At 40.5% G+C, this 24,023-nt stretch overlaps 1 protein-coding gene across 2 annotated transcripts in view; it reads right to left on the bottom strand.

Annotated features, from left to right (window-relative positions):
• The window catches only part of gabrb4 (gamma-aminobutyric acid type A receptor subunit beta4), a 55,848-nt gene that overhangs the window by 16,143 nt on the left and 15,682 nt on the right, over positions 1-24,023 (bottom strand). For both annotated transcript variants that reach the window (XM_058627284.1, XM_058627283.1), the window contains exons 3-4: positions 8,646-8,713; positions 5,252-5,472 (exon numbers count right to left, since the gene is read on the bottom strand). In XM_058627284.1, coding sequence (XP_058483267.1) covers positions 5,252-5,472; positions 8,646-8,713 — 289 coding nt within the window. The remainder of the gene's footprint in view (positions 1-5,251; positions 5,473-8,645; positions 8,714-24,023) is intronic.

Below are 24,023 nucleotides of genomic sequence, written 5' to 3' on the forward strand. Positions count from 1 at the left end.
CTAAAAGAAACGTGGAGGCGGATCCCACTGCAGACAGGAAGGTTCTCAGATATGTGAGCAATGGCTTGGACACCTACACAGTCTGCATTGTGAGGCAGCTTGCTCACCAAATACAGATAATTGTACTATCAGAAGATAAACACTGTGGTTTAATAACGAGATGAATATACGAGAACAGACTTCCAGGAATGGGAAGAGAGAAAACACCATCTGGGGGGAAGCTGAACCAAAAACTAAGAAAAAAAATCAAAAAATAAAATCAAATCCCTCAATGCTCTCAGGACCCAGCACACTACAAAATTCAATAGACAGATTGCTAACGATGATTCAGCCTCTCATGTCACTGGCAAGTTGGAAAAACCTGCTCAGTCATGCACATCGGGCTCGACACTTTCTACTGACACCAACTTTTATTGATGTTTGGAATGACTTTCTTTTGTTTGTTCCACCGCAAACTCCGGCGCCACTCAGCATTCTTCAGAACTCGCCTCCCTCGCCGCCCTCCGCATGGAAATAAAGCGTTTATATGCAGGAAATGATAGTTTATTAGTTTAAAAAGAGGTTTGGGTTCCAGACTTGATTTGAAATGCCATATCACTCCTACCTATATATATATAAGGGATTTAGTTGCAGCTCAGGTTATAATAATTTAAACAAGTTGTTGAGTATTGAGAGAAAACTAATACAATCAAAATGGTTAATGGCACTAAAACCAGAAAATAAAGAGGACAAGCACAGAGAATAATGTTTTCAACATCTAACACAAGCTCACTGGGGAAGAAAATAAGGACAGCGTTGTGGATTTGTGACACGCCTGTCTCGCTCTTGAAGACATACATGAATAGAAACGGTTGATCAACATAAATCAGCGGAGCTGAGATTAAAAATCGGTATAAGTAGCAGAAGTTGACTTAAATAAAAGCTGAACAACAAGACAAACACCAGCATCAGCACATTACACAGAGAGTGACTCGGTGCAGCAGCGTGTGTAATGTGATTGTCCACAGTTTTTCATTCGACCGTGCGCAAGGCAAGCACGGGGGGGATAGATTGTTAAATCTTTACAAGGAAACGCATTTAAAAATTTAGGACAACAAAAACCTCCAGCAGTCAGACATTGTTTCCTCCACGACAATAATTTCATCTATTGTTCTGGAGAAAAGACGTCCACACAACCCTTGGGCAAAGTCAAAGCGTTCACCAAGGCGGTGTAACGGCATGCTCACAGGAGGCTTGCAAAGGTCCCGGAATGGGCTGCATTTTATGACTGTACACTGCTGAAACAATGGACAGGAGGAAAGATCCAGGGGTTTGACATCATCTGCCACACTCCATTACTGCAGAGGCTGAAAATAACCATAAGCCTCTGTGCAGAATGTGTGAAGATGAGATGGTGAAAGGAGTGATGCTTATGGCCTTAGCGTTTCATTCCGTGTGCGCACTATACGCCAGCAGAAGGTGCAAATGGCGGCGTAATGCGATTTTCTTCCGATCTTTACGAGACCTGTGCCTGCTTGGTAATTCTTTGGCTCCAGAGAGGGAGCTACGTGTGCTGTGGGAGGGAGGTATGCCAAGTAGAGCAGCTGGGAATGTTTATTCAGATCAGGTGGTGTTTTGAAATATTGGTACCATTTTGGCATGAAATGGATCCCGGTTCCTCCTCCTTCTTCATTGCAAAGAGGCACACGAATGTTCCCTATTTCAGCCAGAACACCACTTTTCTGGACGTGATGACCGCTCAAAGCTCGTGATGTTGCATTTTTACCATTCTCACACACGTTCGTATAGGGCCCCATCAACAGAGTAATTTCAGCTGCTTTCAGACCAGCAAGTCTGGATATTGTCCTAAAATCATCCAGAAGTTTCTCTAGAATGCTCCTGCCAGCAGTATCTGACCCAGACGTTACAATTTATTGGATATGTTGCAGAAAGAACTCTTTGAATGGACTAGTTTCACTAGTTTCTGGTCTTCTTCAATATAACATGATGTTTATTTTGTAAAGGAATAGACAATGAAGCATGGCACATGTGAGTTGATTGACGTCTGGTGCCATCCGATAGGATTCTGGTTGCAGGTGACATCTGTGAACTGGTTTAACCAGTTCCAATTCTCATGTGAAAAAGAAACACTAGCCCATAGAAATGAAACCTTCTGAGACGCCTCCATGCTAAGAACTCACTTTAAAACACATTTGCACATGTAAATGCCATGTCTTGTCCAATGGCGCTTTGGCACGCAGGCTAGAGGAGGTGGGAATTTAACCGGCACACCTTGACCTGCTCTAGCTGCCACATAAAGACTATCAAAGGTAAAATTAGAAAGGCACAGCTGCACCTAGTGCTTCATTCTTGTAGTCATATAATCTAAAACTGCTTGTAAGAGAACTTTTGCACTTTAACCTAACCTTTATTGAAGAACAACCAAATTCCTCATGCTGATTAACATAATATTTTTATCCGCTCCAGACATTTCACAGGACTGCAGCACGCTGCTCTTGTTCTGGTCACACTCGAGCTAAATTTAGTCCGCCTCGTCAATGCGTGATTGTGACTGAGAGTGAAGAACAAACATTAAAGATTGACTCATTAAACAGACATTTGCAGCTTCGACAGCAGTGACACAGCATTTTTCCAAGGGTCTTGTGGAGAGTCATGACGGGGAAATAGAGAAAAAAGGCCGCGCCATCCTTTTGTGTCGGAACCAATTCCGTAATTCCGAATTTCGGAATCTTGATTATTGCATCAATAATTCATTACCTTGTAGGAGCTAAACCTTGTCACTGCCACTTCCTTTTATTCATGGGACCAAATACATCAATGGCTCTCTTTGCTGTCCTCAAACTTATTTTTAATAACATTCTTAGGCCACGTCTACACGGAAACGGCACGAAAAGAAAAGGATTTTTTTCTTGGCGTTGTTTCAGGAAATATCTCCGTCCACACAGACTGTAAGCTACAGCAAAAACAGAGAAGAAGACATTGTACACATTACAGATAAAAGAACCGAAACGGAGACAGAATGGACAAAGTCAGGGGAAAGAAAAGGAAATAATGTCTGTTTGTAACTAAATAAGTTAAGAAGATAGGTAAGACCAGAAGAGATCCTTCTTTCTTGTATGTTTCCATTGGTGACAAAGGAGAATCTGACCTTTTGCCTTGGTCTAACACTCGGGTATTGAATCCTGGGCCTTTAATATGAATCATAGGATGGAGTCTTCCCCTGACTGCTAGCTAGAATGCCCCCGTCTTATTGCCCTCATTATGGGAAAGGCAATATTTTCCTGATCTGAAAATAATGCACTTGCTTGATTAAGTTGATGTCACTGCTCTTGCTTTCTGTGTCCAACATGCCATCCCGTGGAGTGGAAATTACAGCGAACCATGAGTCTGTGAATTCTGCCCGAACAGCGACTGCTGCATCCACAGTTAACAATTAAGGGATCGTGCTTACAATATAGTGTGACAGTAGCACAAATGGGTAGCAGTCATGAAGTCAGTGAACCCAGAGTTCACATTAGCTGCTACCATAAGTTACCGGTCATTACAGACCAAGTGAAGCTGTAGCAGCGAAAAGCCTCGGAATGGACTGAGGCAAGCGGCGGTGCCTTACATCATCGTTTTAATAGTGAGAGAAAGCATTCATCAGTTCCTAATTAAAAAGTCACACGGTATCAATTCAATGCACATTATATGGGGGGAAAGTGCAATTTAAAAATGTGCAGAAAACACTTTCTTAAAGCTGTAGTGTGCAAGTTGCATTCAAACCGTAGTCAAATGAGTTCACACAAGGCAGATTAAGTTAAGATCAGATCCACATGTCGCTCTCTGTGTTTCTCAGTATAGCAGTGTTTGGAACTGAAATGTCATGTTTTGATCTTGAATTGTAAAAAATGAACATTGTTGTCATACATTTTATTTCAATTTTGATTTAATGCAGATATTATTATTTTTTTTATTAAAATCTTTGGTGTTTTTGGTTTCAGATTTTTTTTTTTCCAGGGGGATCATGAGTGACAGCATGACACAGAGGCCCCCGGGCATGTCCCAGCCATGTTGCGTTCAGGAATTGTCGGTCCTTTGACGCATAGGACTCAACATCTTTAATACACAGTGTTGCAGTCAGTACAGTCGACGGATTCACAGCTAACCAATCAGAACGAGTGTTGTTGATGATGTACAGTCAAAACATTTAACAAGGCAGTCGCAGTGTTTGTTTCCCAATACCCCATTCTTTTTAATAAACAAAACTATGAAACCTTTACAAGCTGTGTAGAGGGGGGGGGGGGGGGGGGGGCGGGGTGGTCGCAAAGGAGCTTCAGTGGGATGTGTGTGTAAATCGAGCTTCAAAATAGATTTCACCAATGTTCGCTCTGAGACGCTGTCTCCGCAGCAGCAGCAGCAGCAGCTGCATGTGTGTGTGTGTGTGAAGCCTGCTCTGATCTGGTATGAACACAGACTGCGATTTGTTTCCCCTCGTCCTCATAATTCATTAGTTTCTTCTCATTGCGCTTGGGAGGGTGCATCATAATTTGCATTTTTGTCCTGTCTGGTGTGCAAAGACCTTTAGAACAATATATGCTTTGACGTCAGAGTCTCCAATGTTGGCCACACTGAGCTGCTGCTGTCTATACACAAATGCTGCCCCGGTCAGGTCTGATAGTACTGCTTGTCAGATGAAGGACACAGCATATAAATAATGTTTTGTCGTTCATTGTTTCCATCCATAAGGGCCAAACACAGGCAGGGAAATAACATTTAAAAACAACAACAAAAACAGTTAAAATGAGTAGTGTTAGCTTAATGGTGAAGATTGGTGCTGAATTTAAACATGAGTCTATATAATGCACAATTTAATAACCTCACATTTGTGCATTTGAAAGGAGGCTCAAACCATTTTCCTCGTGAGGCATTGTGTTCACTTCAGTTTTTCGCAGTTGTGACCTGCTACCAAATCCCAAGTGAACATTTTTTTTAGTAAATTTGAACAAAGCAACAAGGTGCTTAGTGTTGACTAGGAAAATCCAATCAATTCATTCTTCAGTCAATTTGAACTTTGTACCACATTTGAAAGACATCCTTGAGATACTGTATGTTCACAAGAATATAAATATATCCATTTAGCCATAAACTATGGTTTGTGTTGTGTTAAAATGACAAATGCTCATGTAAAACACCAGACCAGGCATGAAATCCATTCCTATAACAGAGATGAGTGTACATGAGTTATACTCTAAGTCTCAGCTGTTCTTACCTCAGCCCGTATAAGACAGTGCCATCAGGGTGCAGGCGGATCATGCGGTTTTTTACTGTCACACCATGAAGAAAGGACTTCTTGTCATTAAGGAAGTAGGTGTCAGGAAGCCACAGCTGGTCTGCTACACGGTTGTCCAGAGTCAGATTCAAGTTGAGCTCACCATAGGCCAACCGCTTATCTCGCCAGCTCTGCTGGAAATACATAGTGATGGTGTAGTCCTGGGGAGAAGGGCAGAAATCGTTGTGTGTAATTAGACATTAAAGAAACATGTGGGATTGAAGATTGAATACAGCCATATTCACGATCAAAAACTATTTAAGGTTTTGAGTTTATGTTTTTTGCTTGTTGCACCAACTACCCAGCAACACATGTTGTAACATTTCATCCTGGGGTTGCCAAAGGAGTCTTTGGGCCCCATTTCAGAACGACTGGTATAGAAAGCAAGAACAGGGTGTCGCATACGGAAAGAGATGACACTATTTTAAAAATCCCTGTACTCAGTGCTTTGCCACAACAGACAATAAAAGAGAAAAAAAGGCAACTTTGATAAGACAATGTCAGCAATAAATAAATGCATCCACCGCTGTGTAGCTTTTCATGCAATACGAAAAACTTTCCCACTCAGCATTTGTAGAATAGGGCATGGGCAGCAAACCAACAAATCCAGTTGTCCTGGTGCTCTTTTATAACACTGTATCTAACAGGAAATGCACTCAAGTGAAGGTATAATGTCTGGGAGCTAATATATCACTGCCCCTGCAATCAAAGTACGGCACTGTGCACAGACACTGGTTTTAAACCAAACAACCTATGCAGGCAAAACTTTGTTAAACCGAGCCAATGAGATATTCTGGTCAACATGTAACAAGTTGCTTCTACTTTCACTGCAATAGAACCTGGTCATATTAGAGCTAAATAGATTAGGCCAGGTGTGTCAAATGTCAAATGAGCGTCTAGTCTGGTCAAGAGGGGACCAGTCTAAATAGCAGGTGGGCGATATGAGCTTAAAACTAGAACACAATTATTCCATCGTGATATCATAATAAACATATTAATGACAACATTTCTCATAATTGCAAGGCAAAAGTGTTGTGATATTGAAACGATGTATACTTCATAATAAAAATATATATATGACGCAAAATAAATCTAAAATTGTAATTAAAACACAAAATGATATATATAATGAAATGCTACTGCTCTAAATACTGTAGTACATTAAATAATGTGATAAGTACTACCAAATGTCTTATTATTTTGTTTATAATATATTGCTAGCAAAGTTATTTATGTTATTTAGTATTATATTCTGTCTTCATTCTATCACCTCGCTGGCCATATGTGCTGTTTAAAGGAAGAGGAGGTCATAGGGTCATGTTTTCATTATAACATGATATTAAGTAGTAATATATGTATATATATATATATATATATATATATATATATATATATATATATATATATATATTATATTAAGTTGATATGTTTCAATTGCATAATTTTGTGTAGCTGATTTTACAACAGCTTTTACTGTTACTCAATTCTGTCATAAAGATGACCAGTGGAGTCCATGGTTTCGGATGTTAAAGGTCCAGTGCATGACAACTAGTGACATAATGGTTCCTTCAATGCAGAGAGGATGCTGTTCCATAGTAATCGTTTGGCTTTTTTGTCTCTTCAGGCTGCTGTAGTGGCATGCTGGCCCTCCAAATGTTACACCCTGGACTATTAATACCAGGTCTGAAAGAAAAGAAAATGGCCACTGTCTCTCCTCCACTCAGCTTTGAGCAACGCATGTTGTAAAGGGCAGAGTTTTTGCAAATCAAATCAATTTCATTTGTAAAGCTGAAATTCTCAGTGCTTTATAAACTGTACATAAAGCCACATCCTCAGGTTCAGGTAAGGAACAGCTGCCTAAATTTAAACCAGCAAAAACTTTAACCGGGGAGTGGGAATAAAAATGGAAGAAACTTCAGGAAGAGCCACAGAGAAGACAGACATGCAATAATATGTCGCGTGTGTGGAGAGCAGATAAAAAAAAAAGTTAATAAAATAGAAATACAATGACAACAAAAACAATAAACGTATATTTCATTTATACATATAATAGCAATACAAAGCATAGAGTTATGGTTGTATATTGCAATGGTTGCAAAAAAAAAAAGCTACACCCTCCCAACAAAGAAAAAATGTATTTCAATAACCTAATAAAGTGTTTCAGAAACAAATTATGGACTCAAACCTTTAAATAACCAAAGGTTCAGCCAACCCTCACACAATGGAACAGTATATATATATAAGACACCAACAAAATGAATCTAGTGTACAGTCATACTGCAGTATTTTTCAGATACGCAACACAGTTCACACTTGAATTTCCTGGAAAACAGTAAGTTGTGAACGAGACGTTCATATCTCAACTCACATCGAATTCAAGGTCAATTAAATGCTCCCTTGTTCCAATTATGCATGATGTTGTTGTTGTTGTTGTTGTTTTTTCTTTGATCAATTTGAAGACTTGAGAGGAAAAGATATTTCAAGCAAATCGTGAACTTTGGCTTCCATCAGGTTGATATTCGAAGACAGACGTGACAACAGACAGGGTGAAAGCAAACAACACAAAATAGAGACGTGGGAGGCGTGAGCTTGCGATGAGCGACTCGAACACACTGGGTGAAATAAAGAGACGCACAACAACGTCACAACTCGCACTCCTTCCGCACTCCTCACACAGCTTCTGAGAGTCAGTGTCAGAGCAGAACAGCGGGTTTGTAAGCAAATCAGTCAAATCACAATACTGTTAATCCTTTATCACCTAAGCCTCAATGTTTTTTGTTTATTTTAACCATAAAAGGGTAACTAAGTGCTTTGGCCCATTTTTTTCCCCCAGAATTTACAATTTACTGCACGTGGAAATGGTGTATTAACAATTTTAAATGAAGAAAAGCAAAGTTTTATTTTAAAAACACTGTAGATGTACAGATTTTCCGTGCTGAATTTGAAATTTGAAGAGTATAAAACACATTTAAAATAACATTTGTTTGAGTTTTTGTCTCCATGTCCAAAAACAGGCCACAGTCTTTCCTCTCTGGCCACAAAGACGCTGATTCTCTGGCTTCCTGCAACAGCGCCATAATTACCGTAATAACCACATTATTATTATTAAAGCGTTGATTTTTTGTATAGCTATTCATTTTTCTACTTAATGTGAAAACTAAGGTTTCGTCCAGTGAAAATATGACATATTCTTGCCCACCAACAAACAACTGACCCGTGTGACAAACACCTCTGACAGCATTTGAGGTGGCTGAAGGAAGTTTCAGCCCACAGGTCAATGGATTGAGCCGAGAGAAGCGCCGCAGTGTGAGGGTGAAGAGGACAAAAGACTCACCATGTTTACTTCTGAGATGGAGTCGATGCTCGCTATGTTGATGCTCATTCCCACGATGACTGGAGGACCTGAGGGAACGAAGAAAAACACCACGTCACGACTTACAAGTACAAAATAATTACTGTGGCGTACCGAGCAAGGTAAATACATAGAGCAGTGGCAATGATAAATGAACAGGGATTTCTCTGTAACCCACTATAAACTCGAGTGGACAATCAGTAAAGTTTTATGGCAGGTTTAACAGCGGCGCTCTGACTGAGCGTGTGTCAGCGTGCAGGAGGACGTCCAACTGCCACTGACACTGGCAAGAGTTAAACATCGGAGGACAGAGCACTGCATGTGCCTTATCATCCACCTGAACTCCTTATATTTGGTTTACAGACACGTTAAGAAAAAAGGAGACTTGACTTCTGATGAACAAACTTTTATTACTTGTTCCGGACCTTTTTAGCCCAGGTAAAAGTCACAGTAACCTTTACTGACACCGTCTGGTCATGATTGACATAGCACATTCAGACGGGACTAAAATCACTTGGAAAGCTTTGGTAATAATTACTTTAGCTCACCTCCTCATGTAAAACGGACGGGATAAGTCCGACTATGTTCTTACACATTTGTTATTGATATTGTTGTTCCCATTCAAACACATGCATCGTTTCCACTTGTTCAACAGCACTAATAAAAAACAACAAACAAACAAAATAAGAATGCTTTTTAAAAACACTATATTCAAATAATGCAAAACAAAAATTCAAATCCGTTTTCTGCAGCTCTGACCATGTGCACAAAGCAGGGAGTAAAGATCACTTACTGAGCAGCTTATGAAACAACACTGGGAAAATGCATTCATCCACACTAATTTCTAGGCTAACAAATTCATGTAAGGGAACAGGAAGAGCAAACTGTGCCTCATTTACATGATTACGGTACATGCGGCCGACATGTAAACAACAATGCACATCCACTCCATTACACTTAGTGCACTTTAATATTCAGACATCTTTTAGATGTACAAGGATCATCCATTCGGAGTGTGAATGGATAATGCACTCGCTGCAGTCTCGGGCGACTCGCGTGGCACAACGTGAGACTTCGTGATCTTCAACAGGAGACAATTCTGCACCACAATGTCTTCATTTTGGGGTAGTTAATGAATAATGCAGGAGGAAAATGCAAACATAACAGCTGTGCGCTTATACTGCGCTTCAAATGATTGCCATGATGAATGACCAAGTGCCGGGGTATTCCCTCAGCCTCGAGCTCATCCACCGTTTATTCGTTTTGTTGGTGTCAGCTCTTTTCAGATTAGGTTTTAGCCAAACAAACTTTAGAATATTGGCATCGCATCACTATTACTTGTTAGTTGGGCACTCACTTGGGGTGTTTCAAGGTTTTTTTTTATTATTATTACAAAACTTATGACAATGGTGTATTGTATGATTGCATTGTATTATTGCAAAAGAACCACTTAACACCTAATGGTAGGGAAGACTAAACCAGAAACTAATACTCACAAGCCGAAAGAGAGAATATCGCCATATATATCGCTATATAGGTTAGGGTTAGGGACCAGGATAGGACTCAGGTTAGGGTTAGGATAAATATCCATGTCAGGCTTTCACTGTTGGCTCCCACTCAGACAGACATTTATGTTATTTATATCATGTGCATTTCATTGACCTATAATATAGCCTAAATAATTATAAATAATAGAGTATAGGGTTAGGGTTTTCCTTGTGAGTGACTGCTTAGTACTGGCTCGATGCTCATAGCGACGTTTAAAGTGTGGTTGTACACTCGGGGCATCTGCTCTGAGCGCCTCCTTCAGACCGGAAGGATTCCCAGAGGGAACGTGACAGAGCGGCGGTATACGAAGCTCTTGGAATGAGAACGGGGCTGGGCAGACACACTTGATTCAATAAGTCAATTCATAAGGCAAGTGTTTGTGTACTCGGACAAGGGGCGACGACAGCTCAGTGGTCGAGCGAGTCGTCTTTCGGCTGGAAGGTTGTGGGTCCGACGTGTCCTTGGGCAAGACACTTAACCCCCACGTCCTGACAGCTGTGCTGGCAGCGTGTGAATGGGTATGAGCGATAGGAAATGTACTGCACAGAGATGTCAAAACTTTAGTGTGAAGCAGCTTTGAGTGGTCATCAATAGAAAAGTGCTGCAAAAAAAGGCCTACTAGAAATTACATTTAAACTTTCTTTGTTTTCAGAAAATAGTTTAACAAACCAAATTTTACTTGGCTACTAATAGTTAAAACCTTAAATGATCAGAAAGCTGTGCTTATCACGAGCAAAAAATGTCATGTGGTAAGAAAGGTTAACTTGTCTTATTTTACTTGAACACGTCTTTAAAACACACCAGTCGTGAACACAAAAAAGCTGAAAGTAAGACAGACAGTAAGTCAGTTATTTTTCTCTTAAAATTAGAACATTTTTCAAGTGCAAAACTTACTCGCCAAGATTATTATTTTCCTTTTAGGCAAAAAAAATACCGTAAGAACATTTGCCAGAAATTAGGCTTATTATATACTTTCTTGAAAATCAATCTTTCCAATGTGTACATAAAACATCAAATCAAATGTTTGTAAAACCCTGAGATGGGGTCACAGTAAGGTATTTGCATTCTCCAGCTAATTTATAGCTCTCCACAAATGAGTAAATATCATAAAAAAGGGTTGTTTGATCCAGAGGAAACTGCACTATACTGTACTGTACTGTACTGTACTATCCTGGCATTCCAGAAAATGCTCCCTGAAAGCCTGAAGGCAGACTGCGACGACAGCACTCATTTATGACGTCACCGTGTGAAGCGATGCATAACATTTGTACTGCAAGTCTGAGCCCGAGTCCAACAATTGGAGTGGAAACTGACGGATATCAAAATCTAGTACACAAAAATGACTCGGCATTTTGGTTTGATATATGCAGTATGATGATTTATGTCAGTCAAATTTGCATAGAAGTCACTGCAAATTATTTCCAGGATTTCCAAAGCATTACCTTAATGATCTCTTATTAATTAAACAAACACGTGATTATCACTCTACATGCTAATTTACAAAATACCGTAAAATACAGTAGTGTGACTGTAAAATGACTGCTACAGATACCAATTTACAGTAAATGATCGGGTAACTTACTGTGAAAGTAGAGTATTTAGGGCCGAGTCGTTTACTCCAAATATGCACACAGTAACTTGCAAAGTGATGCAAACAGTCAAATGTTTTACAGTGTACATTAAAACACAAAACACTGTAAAACAAGACACAGTAAAAAAAGGCTCAAGATTAAAGTGACAGTGCTGCTCAAAAAAACATGTCAGATTTTTACCTGTTCCCTTGTTGAACTACTTTCCGCTGTGAACGGAGATTTAATTTGCGGTGTTTCTCTTCAAAAACTGCTACTAAAATATTAACCAGCAAACCACTTGAAAGGAAAGGCCCCCTCTATACTCTCTCTGATATTCTCTAGTCCTGTATTTCTCTGCCCTACTCCGCGCACTAACACTAAATGCCCTGAAGCTTTGTCATATTCCCTGACCCATCTCCCATCTCCCTCTCAAAAAAAAAAAGAGGAGAAAATGCGGGGCCATTTCCTTTTGCACTTTGTGAAGGCAACCAGTAACAGCTTTCCCCAGAGATGTCAAAGTACATTTGTTCGCTAGATGAAAACAGAAAGCATCAAATCTCTACTCTCTCTCGGTTTTTTTCTTCTCTCGCGCTCTCTCTCTCTCTCTCTCTCTCTGCATATTGTGACCCTGCTTTAGTGATCCATGCGCACCTCGTCACCACTGTTCTCAAAATAAAACCATGACCTGCACTTGCACTTCTTTAAATAACACCTTCTCTGTTTCTCACCAACAGTTGTCATGGAAATGCAACGCTAACGCGGGAACATGTCGACAGAGCGCTGGCGACGACTGTGTCACTTTCGGCCTCTTTTGTTTGTTTGTTTGTACCAAAATAAAGGAAGTGTTGAGCGCCAGATACGGGGAGATCACACTGTCCCGAGGCAAACTGTACTGTGTGGGAACAATTAGCAGCATCAGTGTATAAACACTGAAATGTGTCAACCTGCTCTGACGGCCTGGATATAGATGGAAAGACACTTTATGTTCTGTATGTGGCAGATTAAACAGAAATAGAAAGATACAGGGCACATTGAGTTTGCTCGATGCCTGACTTGCCTGCAAAATTGAAAGGTCTGCTTCGGATGTTCCAAATTGAACACTCACGATTGACCACAGGTGTCAATGTGAGAGCTGGTCTCTGGGGTATACCTCACCTTCTGCCCTATTTTTGAAATTTGGGTATGTGAGGTAATGACATGCTGTCAGCATCCACCGTGATGTGTGTGCTGCAGTCACTGGGAACCAGCCTGAGCCGAGGACGCTAACCCTCACTGAAAACATGTCTGCCACTGGAATTACAAGGGGAATGTTTAGCCAGCTGCAGGTCCAGTGTGTAACATATATAGATATTGGATATACTACCTCTATGTTTGTTTGCATATGTGTATAATTACTCTAGAATAAAAACATTTTGCATTTAGAAGTCAAAGCTTGTGTCAAGTCGACACTGTTTTAGGAATATTTCAAGTACTTTATCTCACCACTTTTTCTGACTAGAAACCAGAGTTTGGAAACCATTCAGTCGCCTGTGATATCGACAGTGACAGAGATGTTTTTAGCTCTCAGCAGGGACAAAGGAGCTGCTGGACTGCTGGAAAACAAACAAAAGATTTGAACTTGAAAGTTCCAAATTCTCACCATTCGCTGTCATGAGAAGTACAGTTGTAATGAATATGGTCAAAATAACATCTTTAAACTCAAAGATGGAGAGAGAAGCACTGATAAATTTGCTGATTTTCTAATCTCTATGGAGAATGAGCTGTTTAAACAGCGACACAACATGACATTTCCAATTAAAAAGACTAAAGTCTAAAGGTGAGATTAAAAAAAGGCAGACATATTTCTCAATCTATCATGATCTGTTTTTAGTGAGAGTGAGTGTCTCAAGCTGAGGAGAACTCAAACAACTTCAACAGCAAGTGGGTTGGGTGATGAAAGAACGAATCATACTTTGTTATAAAATGCCGATGATGAAAAAGGGCAAACGTAAAAGCTGAGATATTCACTACTACTACCCCGTGGAGCTAAAATGTGCTCCTCCGTTTTCCGCTTCCAGCCCGGCGTGAGGACGAAGAGACGTCTCTCGGAAAGTGGCGTTCCTCTCCTTTTTATAAAATGGGAAACACCTTATTAATATTTACACACCTGCACTCTGAAACTAAACACTGGAACATTTGCATTACACGGTTACTCACCAGTGCTGCCTGCCTGATGATCCCTGTGAAAACCATTAATGGTTACATCATTCTTACAACACCTCAGCCGTAGGAGCGCGATTGGCCTTGAGGCTCAGTCACGATAGCCGGTGCGTTCCAAACACAGCCAGTTATGTGCGGTATCTTACTGCAGTGCTCATAATGCTTTCACTCGTTGTTGACAGTTCCTTTTTTTTTATTTCAGCCTGACTCTCCCCTTCCTTTTTGCTTATTATCTGTGTGCGCTGTCCTCTCAACTCCAACAATGTGTCACCACATTCAGCTCCCAGGCTGACAGTCTTATCAAGCCTCAGGGCAAACAAGCTAAACTGATTTAGTGGGTGGCAAGGCTGCTCTGTTTAATGTTGGCTTTGGTAACGGCGTTTCATATCGAAACACTTGGAGCTTAATGCAGGGAAGGGCTCGTAAGTTTAAAAGGCAACTTCAGCTGAGCGTGTCAGTGATCTTCTGACTGTTATGTCTCCACATTTATAAAACCACTACCCACAATATCAGCTGTACCAACACTGCAAACAGAGTTACACTCGGTTATTACTGTGCAGGTAAAGGTTCCTGTGTGTAATATTTAGGGTTTATTGGCAGAAGTGGAATATACCATCCACAAGTATAATTGTATATTTATATAAATTGCTTTAAAATAGCAATTGTTTGTTTTGCGCAGCCTTAGAATAAGCCTCTGATATGTACTTTAGACAGGGCCTTTATTTATGAAGGCCACCACCTTCTGGTATGCAAAGGCCACCGTAGTTCCCTGACACACACGGGAGGGCTTAGCAGAGGAGTACCACTTGTTGCAATCTGCAGTCTCACCATCAGAGGTCAATATTTCTTACATACTGTGTAAAAAAACATAAAAAAAGTTATTTTTTTTAAGCCAGTTGCGAGCAAAATTGACCCCAGCTTAAGTCTACTGTGTCTCAAGAATGTTGGTCAACATATCTCGCTGTTAAACATGTTTTTTTCCGACTGGAAACTGACGTTTATAAACCGCTCCTGCACCAACGTTCATAGAGAGAATCAGAATATTTCGTTTGCGGGGCTACTTGTCAACTGCTGCCTTGTTTTTGTCACTTAGCGAAACCCAATCAAAGGATTTTAAACAATGAAGTCACAAACTCATTATTCGAACCTACTGATCATCTCCTGTAGGACTTGGTATAAAATGCTTTATTTTCTCTATGGACTTTGGTGTAGGTCACGTGGTTGAGCCTTTATCAAGCGGCTACAATCACACTGCAAAAAAGGCCTGAATCATCCTCTTCATCAGTCTGCAGAAGAGAAACCAGACGAATGTAGAATGAGAGGATGCAGAGAGAGAAGAGAGAGAGAGAGAGACTTATTGAACACGTCATTTAACCTCGTAACAAAAGAGCCGTTATTAAAAAAACAGACAAAAGACAGAACAACAAAATCAGTCTGATATCTCAGTGCAACCACAAGAGGGCACTGTAGTGATATTTCCCTCAGTATCTCTGTTCTCCGCTGCTTAAGAATTGGATATTTTAATAAATGAGCAGAATAAATTACCAGCAAACAGGTGCTGAGATTAGGAGCTGAGTCTTTTTTCTTTTTCTTTTTGGCATATCTGGGTTGATTCTGTGCTTGTGCCAAGGAGAATGGGGTCTCAGCAGATGAGCGGACGTCTCGTCGCACGGCATACAGCTTCATCATGTGAAATGTGATTAAAGAGGCTCGAGAGTCAACGGTACAGGTTTGTTGTACGGACAAACACAAGAGAAGCTGCTTTCCCCAAACCCCAGTGACATCCTTCATGACGCTTACATTTTATGCAAATGTGAAATTGAAATATTCATTATGCTCCACATTTTACTGTCCAGTGTAAACATATCAAGCCGTGTACATTTCATTAAAACCAAGGATTGCGTTGTCATATTATCCCCGCCGCGCCTGTCAGTCGTAAATCCGGCTGAAAACAAATTTTCTGCACAGCAAAGAAAATGCCACTCTGCTTCTTATATAAAAACTCTGATAATCAACTCATTGCCTAGCAACAGAGGGCTCCATAGCAACTGTGCAGCATTTTCCCTACAGTGCTGCTAAAGAAGCATGATGATTTATCCAGGCGAGTCTGTGTTTGGTTTTGCTTTCAATGGCTGCTGCTGCCTCCTTTGACGAGAAATGAACAAACAGAACAATACGTTTGCGTCGCACTGAATTCTTTCCCTGCATGCGATGCAAAAATCAAATGAGGATGTGGACGATGAACAACACGTTGAAATTGCCAGTGGCAGTGAGGAAAAGTGGATACGTCTCGTCAGGTCAAGATCTTACGTGAACAAAAGTCACACGAGTGACGTGCAGGTGGCCTACTCCGCTATAAATATCACATGGTAGACTGCTTACGCAGGGCTGCACACTCCTTTGACTGCCTTCGCACGCTCTCGCCACACCTCCGGTTACGCACGCCGGGAAAAAAAATCTATCTGATCCGGGAGTTAAAGCTGACGAACGCTATCGTGCGCGATCGATTAATTATGCCTTGATCTCGGCTGAACTGGCACGAAGAGTAGAGAGGCGTTCTTTGTTCCTTTACCATGCCACGCGCCACGTAAGTCATTCTTGGAGCGAGTAGATTCTGAGAGGCCGGATGTAGTCTACCGTGTGTTATTTATAGGTAGCCTACATGTCACTCGACGTATCCACTGGCCGTCATCCAGGAACTCACAGAACCATAGTTACATTCGTAACTTCCGATGAATCCATCTCCATTATCATATAGATTATTCCCAGTCATAATGACCCAGCTTCTTCCACTGAATACTGTGATCATGACCACTCACAATAACACATCCGAACTCTGGCTCTAATAAATGTAATCATTAAATTGTGTCGTTGAACGCAGGGAATGCACACGTTTGAAAGAACCATGAGAGGGAAGTCTTCGGTTTTAAGTGCATTATTGAGCCATATGTGAATAGAGCAAATGCAAATAGCTGCTTTTATGAATGAAGAGTTCTATGCAGGTCACAACGGGGAGTAACAGCGATGGCCGAATGTATTCATGCTTATATATCCCCCACATTCTCACAAAGTGAGACTCGAACTGTGCACAATAAAGAAATCAGTGATCAAAATCAACTCTAAAAATGGGTGTTAAAGTTACCAAAAGCTATTTGACTGCATTACCATACACAAAAAGTCTTAGGGCCAAGTTAAGACCTTAACAGTATATACAGTAAGGGCTTAATGATACATAGTTATATATATATATGTATATAATAGTTCAAATAAGTGATATTCAAGTGCGTCTTAATGTAAATGCGTCAAATTAGTGAGCGCTGCATGCAGTGTGATGCACTAATGCATCTGTTTGACTGATGTGAGGCTGAGGAGGGGATGAGAAGAAGAGGCTGAGACAAGGGAGGAACACTGGCCAGGGCCAAACTATAAAAACAATGGAAATACCTCCTTCACTTTACATTCAAGTAACCACTATCACGGACTTGAGAACCCCTTGCTAATTATGTATGTCAAAATAGGATTTAATGCAGCTGCATGTTGCATTTTTAGTGTTATTATTGTAGAGGTGTTGCTTTTATTTGTATAAAGTGACAACTTAACTCAACGCTTAGAATTTAACGCATCAACCACCAGGTTTGCCCCATGATGGAGTTAAATTCCTGGGGTCCATCTTGTGCCATTCAATCTATAAACACTGGGAAGTCCAGAGGCAAATTAAGTCCGGTTCAGGGGCTAAGACCCCTTTTTTTTAACCTCAGCCGTCCAGATCAGGCAAAGTCAGGGTTCCCCCACTACGTGGGTGCATATTCGCCCGCTACTGCTGCTATTGTGTGCTATACATTATACAGTAGTATGTATTTCCTATACGTATTCATGCCCGCCAAAATGAAACTGCAGTCCCACTGGTATTTTCCTGATTCAATAAAGGTCACGCAGCACCACTGCACCACTCTCCATTGTCAGAGAATAATAATCTGACAGTGAAAATGCTCACACTAACTCTGCTGAGCAGCTGTGACTATACAGTCGCTGTTGAAGCAACTATGGATAAAAAAACCAAAAAAAACCAAAAAAAAAACCCCAGCATGGTCAGACTGCTGATTGCTGGTGAATAAAGGGAAATCATTAAAGCAGAGGGAAAGGGGACAGAAGAGGAGGCGAGAAGGAAACAATGAGGCAGGAGCAGTACATCACAGGAAGTCAGAGAGACGGAGGATAAAGTAAAGGTGGCCCCATCTTATCGTCCTCTCCTGTCACAAACCTCGGACCTGATATATGAAACCTAATTAGATTCCACGCTAAAAGCTGCACATGAACAATGCCGCCTACTTATATACACAGATTTTGTCAGTGAATTATGAAACGCCGCGCATATTACCCGCGGACTTTTCCCCGAACTCATAAATCACAAATCCCCGAGAGCAACATTATTAAAGTACTCCAAAAAAGACCAAGGGTGAACAAGAAGGATTAGTTTATGCCTCAAAACATAAACTATTTGAATGGATTTGTAGTTGAGTTGGAGATTTAGAGAATGGAATACAGTTTAAATGTGTCAATTAAATGTATTTGTAATGTTTTAGATGTGAAAAAAAAGTCACAAAAGTCAAACGGTAAAATCTTCGTTTTTCGTGACCTAATTTACAATGAAAGTCTTGCATAAAACAACATTTCTGTTCATTTTGAGCATGAAACTTTATCTTCAACCAGCCACTTCCTGTTTGAACAGCAAGTCACAAATCAATTTTACCCAAGTGATCCTGAATTATTGGTAAAGCTGGACAAATATTAGTTAGTAAACAGTTATTTGAGGACACTCATTGACCCACTGCAACATTTATCCTGCGGTCGTTAGGAAACTATTGGCTAAAGACGAGCATAATTCATTCAATAGTCCTTTATGTTCCAACTTATAATTTATTCACTTGTCGCCATAAATTATTCAGAATATCACAGATTGATGGCGTTAATCGGGATTTTTTTTTGGGGGGGGGGGCGGATTTTTTTTAGATTCCTGACGTGAACATATAAAAGAGCTTTTTTTCTGTTCTAAACAGAACAGCTGTGCCACCTGTGCCACGTCAAAGCTAATCTCCTGAGTAACCTTACATGTGCAGGAAATCCCAGTTGCTTTGGTGTCATGCCATGTACGAGGAGTTCTCCTGACGCTGGCAGCCTAATTATATTAACCTATGGTAATTATGTGCGGATCCTCCTCAGTGATCATGGCTAATGTGTCCCAGGAGAGCGGGAATTCACCAATCACTTCAGCAATCTTTGCTTTCTTAATTCATACGGTATGTGACGTTAAATCTGAAGCAAAGAGGGTCACGCTGCAAGTTAAAGACTTTGTTTAATTGTTTTAGACAATTATTATATGAAGTATAGTGGGCTGCCCTGAAAGCTTAGGGATTAAGGTCATCGTTCAGGATTTTTCTTGTGGTGAACTGCATAGTAATTTGTGACTTTTAACTTTTAACAGCATTTTTCAAATAGTCTGTTTAAGAAAATGTGCATTTGCGCGTGTTTCTAAAGATAACGGGAGTTAGTTCACTAAAATCGGTGTCGTAAAATAGCGCCGTTGGAAGTGTACGTCGTGTTTTAACTCGTTATTGTAGTAATATTTGCTCCTGATTTCCTTTTCTGCTATTTTCATTCCTCTCATTCACATCCAGTTCCATCAATACGCCAGCGTTTCCACCTCCTCAAGCATAAAATCTTGATTTCAATATTTCAAGACTTAGCTAATTATCTAATTTATCTACAATTTTCACCTACTCAAATGTACAATTGTAGTGTTTCTAGCTCACAGGAGTAGGAGCTATACTGCAGCCTTGTTTGGTAAATTAAAGTTAAATCCAATTGAAGCAGGGGATCAAAATCACCAGTTTTAGAACTTTGGTGCAGCAGAAAGCCTTTCCACATTCTTGAAATATTGTAGACTTCATAGATTTAATCTGGTGAGCATTTATTAATTTTTTTTATGGTGTGCCTGCATGGCAGCCATGCTGCTTCTCTTCACTGGGGTACACACGTAGCTCGGCGTGTCAGTATCCAACACATCCACAGTTGAAATACCTGAAATATCCCTTTTAAGGCGGCGACAATGATGGCGCCAAATAACTTTTCATGTCGAAACCCCATGTCTTTCCCCTCATTTCCTGTCATTTAGCAAATGTTGGCTGTCAAAGAAAGGCACGGAAAAAAAAAAGAAAAAGAAAAGAAAAACACCTCAGAAATTCAAAATCTGCAACATGAAAAGGAAGCAGACATCCGGTGTTGCCAGGCAACAGAAAAGGCAACAGTTGCCGTCACATGAAAACATGCTCTATGGGCTGAAAATGCTGTCATACAAAAGCGGTGTTCTCTTTTGTGTTGTGTGTGATATATATATATATGTATATATATATATATATATATATATATACATATATATACATATATATACACAGTCTAAATGACAGACTCAAATGACAAAACACCTGAGGGGAAAATAGCATATGAAGGCAAAAATGCATAAATATGAAGTCAGATAAACATAGTGCAATAAAAAAAAAAAAAAAACTGCCAGCATAACAAAAGTGACAGTGTGTACTCATGTTCTATAAAGACTCAAATATAAGGCAGCACACCATGAGGTGAAACCGAGGTGTGTTGTGCATGGAAAAGGGACACATCACTCATTTTACCTACTTAAGAGACTATTCCACACACTCCTCTGTATTTAATGGAGACCTGACACTAGAAAATGAAGGAAGTTTATCAATAAATAAACAGTATTTTGGGATATATAAAGGATCAATGCAACAAAAAGGTACTAGAGACAATCTGATTATGAATCACACCAGAATATGCTGACGCAATAGGAAAAAAAAATCTGATTGAAAGGGATACGTTTTTGTTTTTCTTACTTCCTGCCACCAAAAATGTGAGTATTTTCAGCTGTGAGCTTGTGTAAGCTACCGTGCTTTATATTACCTCCGCTGTTACCGCAGTGTAACAGTCACTGCAGTCACCTCCGAATCAAACAACTCCAGTTTGGGAAAGCTTCAGTAAATGAAACCATTTGCCTCACCGGATTTCTTTTTTCTTTTTTCCTTTTTTTGTCATGTGTCAGTGATGAAACACAAAATGGTGTTGAGGCTGTTTTCAACACCACATCACATCAGAGTGCAGTATCATGATTAAACCATGGCTTACACAGATGCCACACTGAAATTGTTGCCATGGCAACCTGCAGTTGAGAATACACTGTGCGCAGAATTAAGAGACGAAACTAAAGTGCTGACGGTACCACTGTGTGATTTTAATGGATACCTGGTCAGGAATGAGAACTTCTTTCTCCAAATCTCTCCAAACTGAGTCACTTAGTGTTATTGGTTGAATTTTTTTTTTTTTTTACGGCATTCTTGCTTTGAAATACTGTGTGTATATTATTGTGTATAATACTATCATATCTAATCATCATATATGGATGGAAATTACACACAACATGCAAAGCAAACAGAGTCATATGAGTTAAAAGCATCGGAAAAAATTTAAGGATCTATTGCTGTTATTCTTAAAACCCCTTTTTTTAAACTCATTAACATTTGTAAAAACATTTTTTTAATGTCTGTTTGTGCAATATGTGCACTTTTTCTTTTTAGATGCTCACATAATTCTCATCCAGCTGACTGGAGTTTGGTAATGGGATGGGTTTGCAAGCACACATCGTGGTACAGTGAAGGTTGGCGGGGCATCTATCTCCCGACGCTGTAAATGACATTTTTTATTCTTGTTTATCTGTGTGAAACAATTGAATAGCTGATGCATTTTTTTTGCCCTTGGCCGGGGCTTGTGGTCGCGTCAAGGACGCACCTCGCATCAATCACTGCATGGTTCAAAAAGTGAGCCTTTTGGGGGGGGGGGGCTTGCCACGTGTGCAGGATGCCTCACCAATGTCTGACCTGAGGTTTTTATGCTTTTTAGTCCACGGCAATGAATTCTGGTGCAATTCTATCAGCAATTTTTCGCCTTCATTTCAAAGTTGCTGAAAACAACACTTTGAATGGGAAGATGAAGTACGGCCTTTCCGCTGCATGCTATCTCTCACCACCCTTTGCCCCCCCTCTGTCTGCCTACATGCACACCTCATTTAATTCAAATAGAAAATCTAAGTGAAGGCAGAGGAGGAAAGCACCCAGCTTGAGCATTTTTCCCCCTGTGTTTCTCCTGTAATAAATCACTGGCCGTTCTCTCTTCATCAGGATAGATATCACTTGTACATGCCCCAACATCCATCCTGGGATTCTGACAACACACTCCTGCTCCTGCTGAATAGGCATTACTTTGAGACTGAATTACGACGGCCCGCGCTATCAGCCCGAATGCAAAACGAGCCACCATTTGACACGTGGCAGTACACAGACTAAGAGACTGTCCTCTGTACAAAGTGTCCACTGCTCGCGATAGAACTGCGTCCATACGTCATCCAATAGCCTGCTGCTGCCAGATCCGACGGATGCCTTGCTCTCATCAATCAGCAGTCATGTTTTCAGACGGTAAGTTATTGCACCGGGAAGTGATTCTGGTACACACATAAGGAACAGCTAGGTTCAGACATTGTTCAAAAATGATTCATTACAGCTCATATCTGACGCTTCACATTCACAACTATAGCTGACTGACCTGTGAAACAGCACACATGCACACAAATATGTGTAGAAAACGTCACATTTGTGGACCTTTATCGATCCCCGGTGGGGGGGGGGATTTACAAACAGAGGTTATCGCAGCAAATGTGTGGGTGAGATTAAGCTCTAGAGGACAACACTCTTCTTCATCGCTGTTTAATTTTGTCGTGCTGGTGCAAGGGGATGACACCGCAGTCAATGCACAATAAAAGAAGAAAACCCACTTCCAAAAAAATGACTTCCATTGGCAACAGACTTCAGTTAACACTTATTCAACTTAAAGATAACAAGTTATACAAACAAAATAATAATTATAGTCACTGTTTTACAATGAAAACTTTTTTTTTTTTAACTATTTCTTACCCAGTTATATGCTTTACCCAAATGTAAACCACTGATTTTATATATATTGTAAATAAAAAAGCAGTTTTCCTGTAGTTCCTTGAATGTGTAATTTGCTTAACCCTTTAACACTGGCACATTTGCGTTACCGTAGTTACATGGCGGTTTGTGCTGCTGGAAAACTTCCGACAGTTTCTGAAAGCCGAGAAGTTGCAATGTCAAGGCCGCTGTGTGGTTATTACGGTAATTTCACTTGCGCTGTTTCAGGAAGCTGGTGAATCAGCGTCTTTTGTGGGCCGAACACCTGTACGTATACTCATTTTCTGGCCTGTTTTTGCACATTGAGAGACCAAGACTCAAAAAAAAGTGTTATTGTTAATGTGGTTTATACTGTTCAAATGTCAAATTTAACATGCAAGGTACAACTGCAGTATACTTTTCTAAATAAACCTTTTGGACTTCCAAAAATGAGCTAGTCTGATCCGGATGTAGCCTATGATAATAGCATTTAACATATGATGTTATAAGATCCATTGCACCGGCGTTCCATCAAGGTGTTAGGGGCTTAATGTAAAGTGCTGCAGCTCCTGCTTTCGCTCATGTGTGTGGGCTCTCCCTTTCATATTCACTCAATTAAATGTCTATTCCCATCACCAGTATCTCCACAATTGAGGCACAGCTTCATGGCTACATTTACTGCTTTTCCATTACAAACAAGATCAAGCTGCAGCTGGGACTCATTTGGGTCAATAGAAAATGAGTTCAGTTCAAGCCCGGCCGTGTGGTAGTAGACACAGGGACAGGTGACCGTGCTTCGGCGGCGTGGCTGCGGGCTGAACTGGCACTGAGCTGCGTCAGAACGCAGCCCATACAGCAGAGAGATCAGGTGCTTACAGTGATGGCCACAAGCTGCCTCGCAGACAAAGTCTGACTCTCACATTCCTGCAGTCCTGGCACCTAGTGAGGCCTTTTAATGGCTGACATTGTTAAACGGCAACATGTACGCTAAGGCTTAACCGTTAAAG

Source organism: Solea solea, chromosome 4 (assembly GCF_958295425.1).
Source record: "Solea solea chromosome 4, fSolSol10.1, whole genome shotgun sequence".
NCBI classification, from domain to species: Eukaryota; Metazoa; Chordata; class Actinopteri; order Pleuronectiformes; family Soleidae; genus Solea; species Solea solea.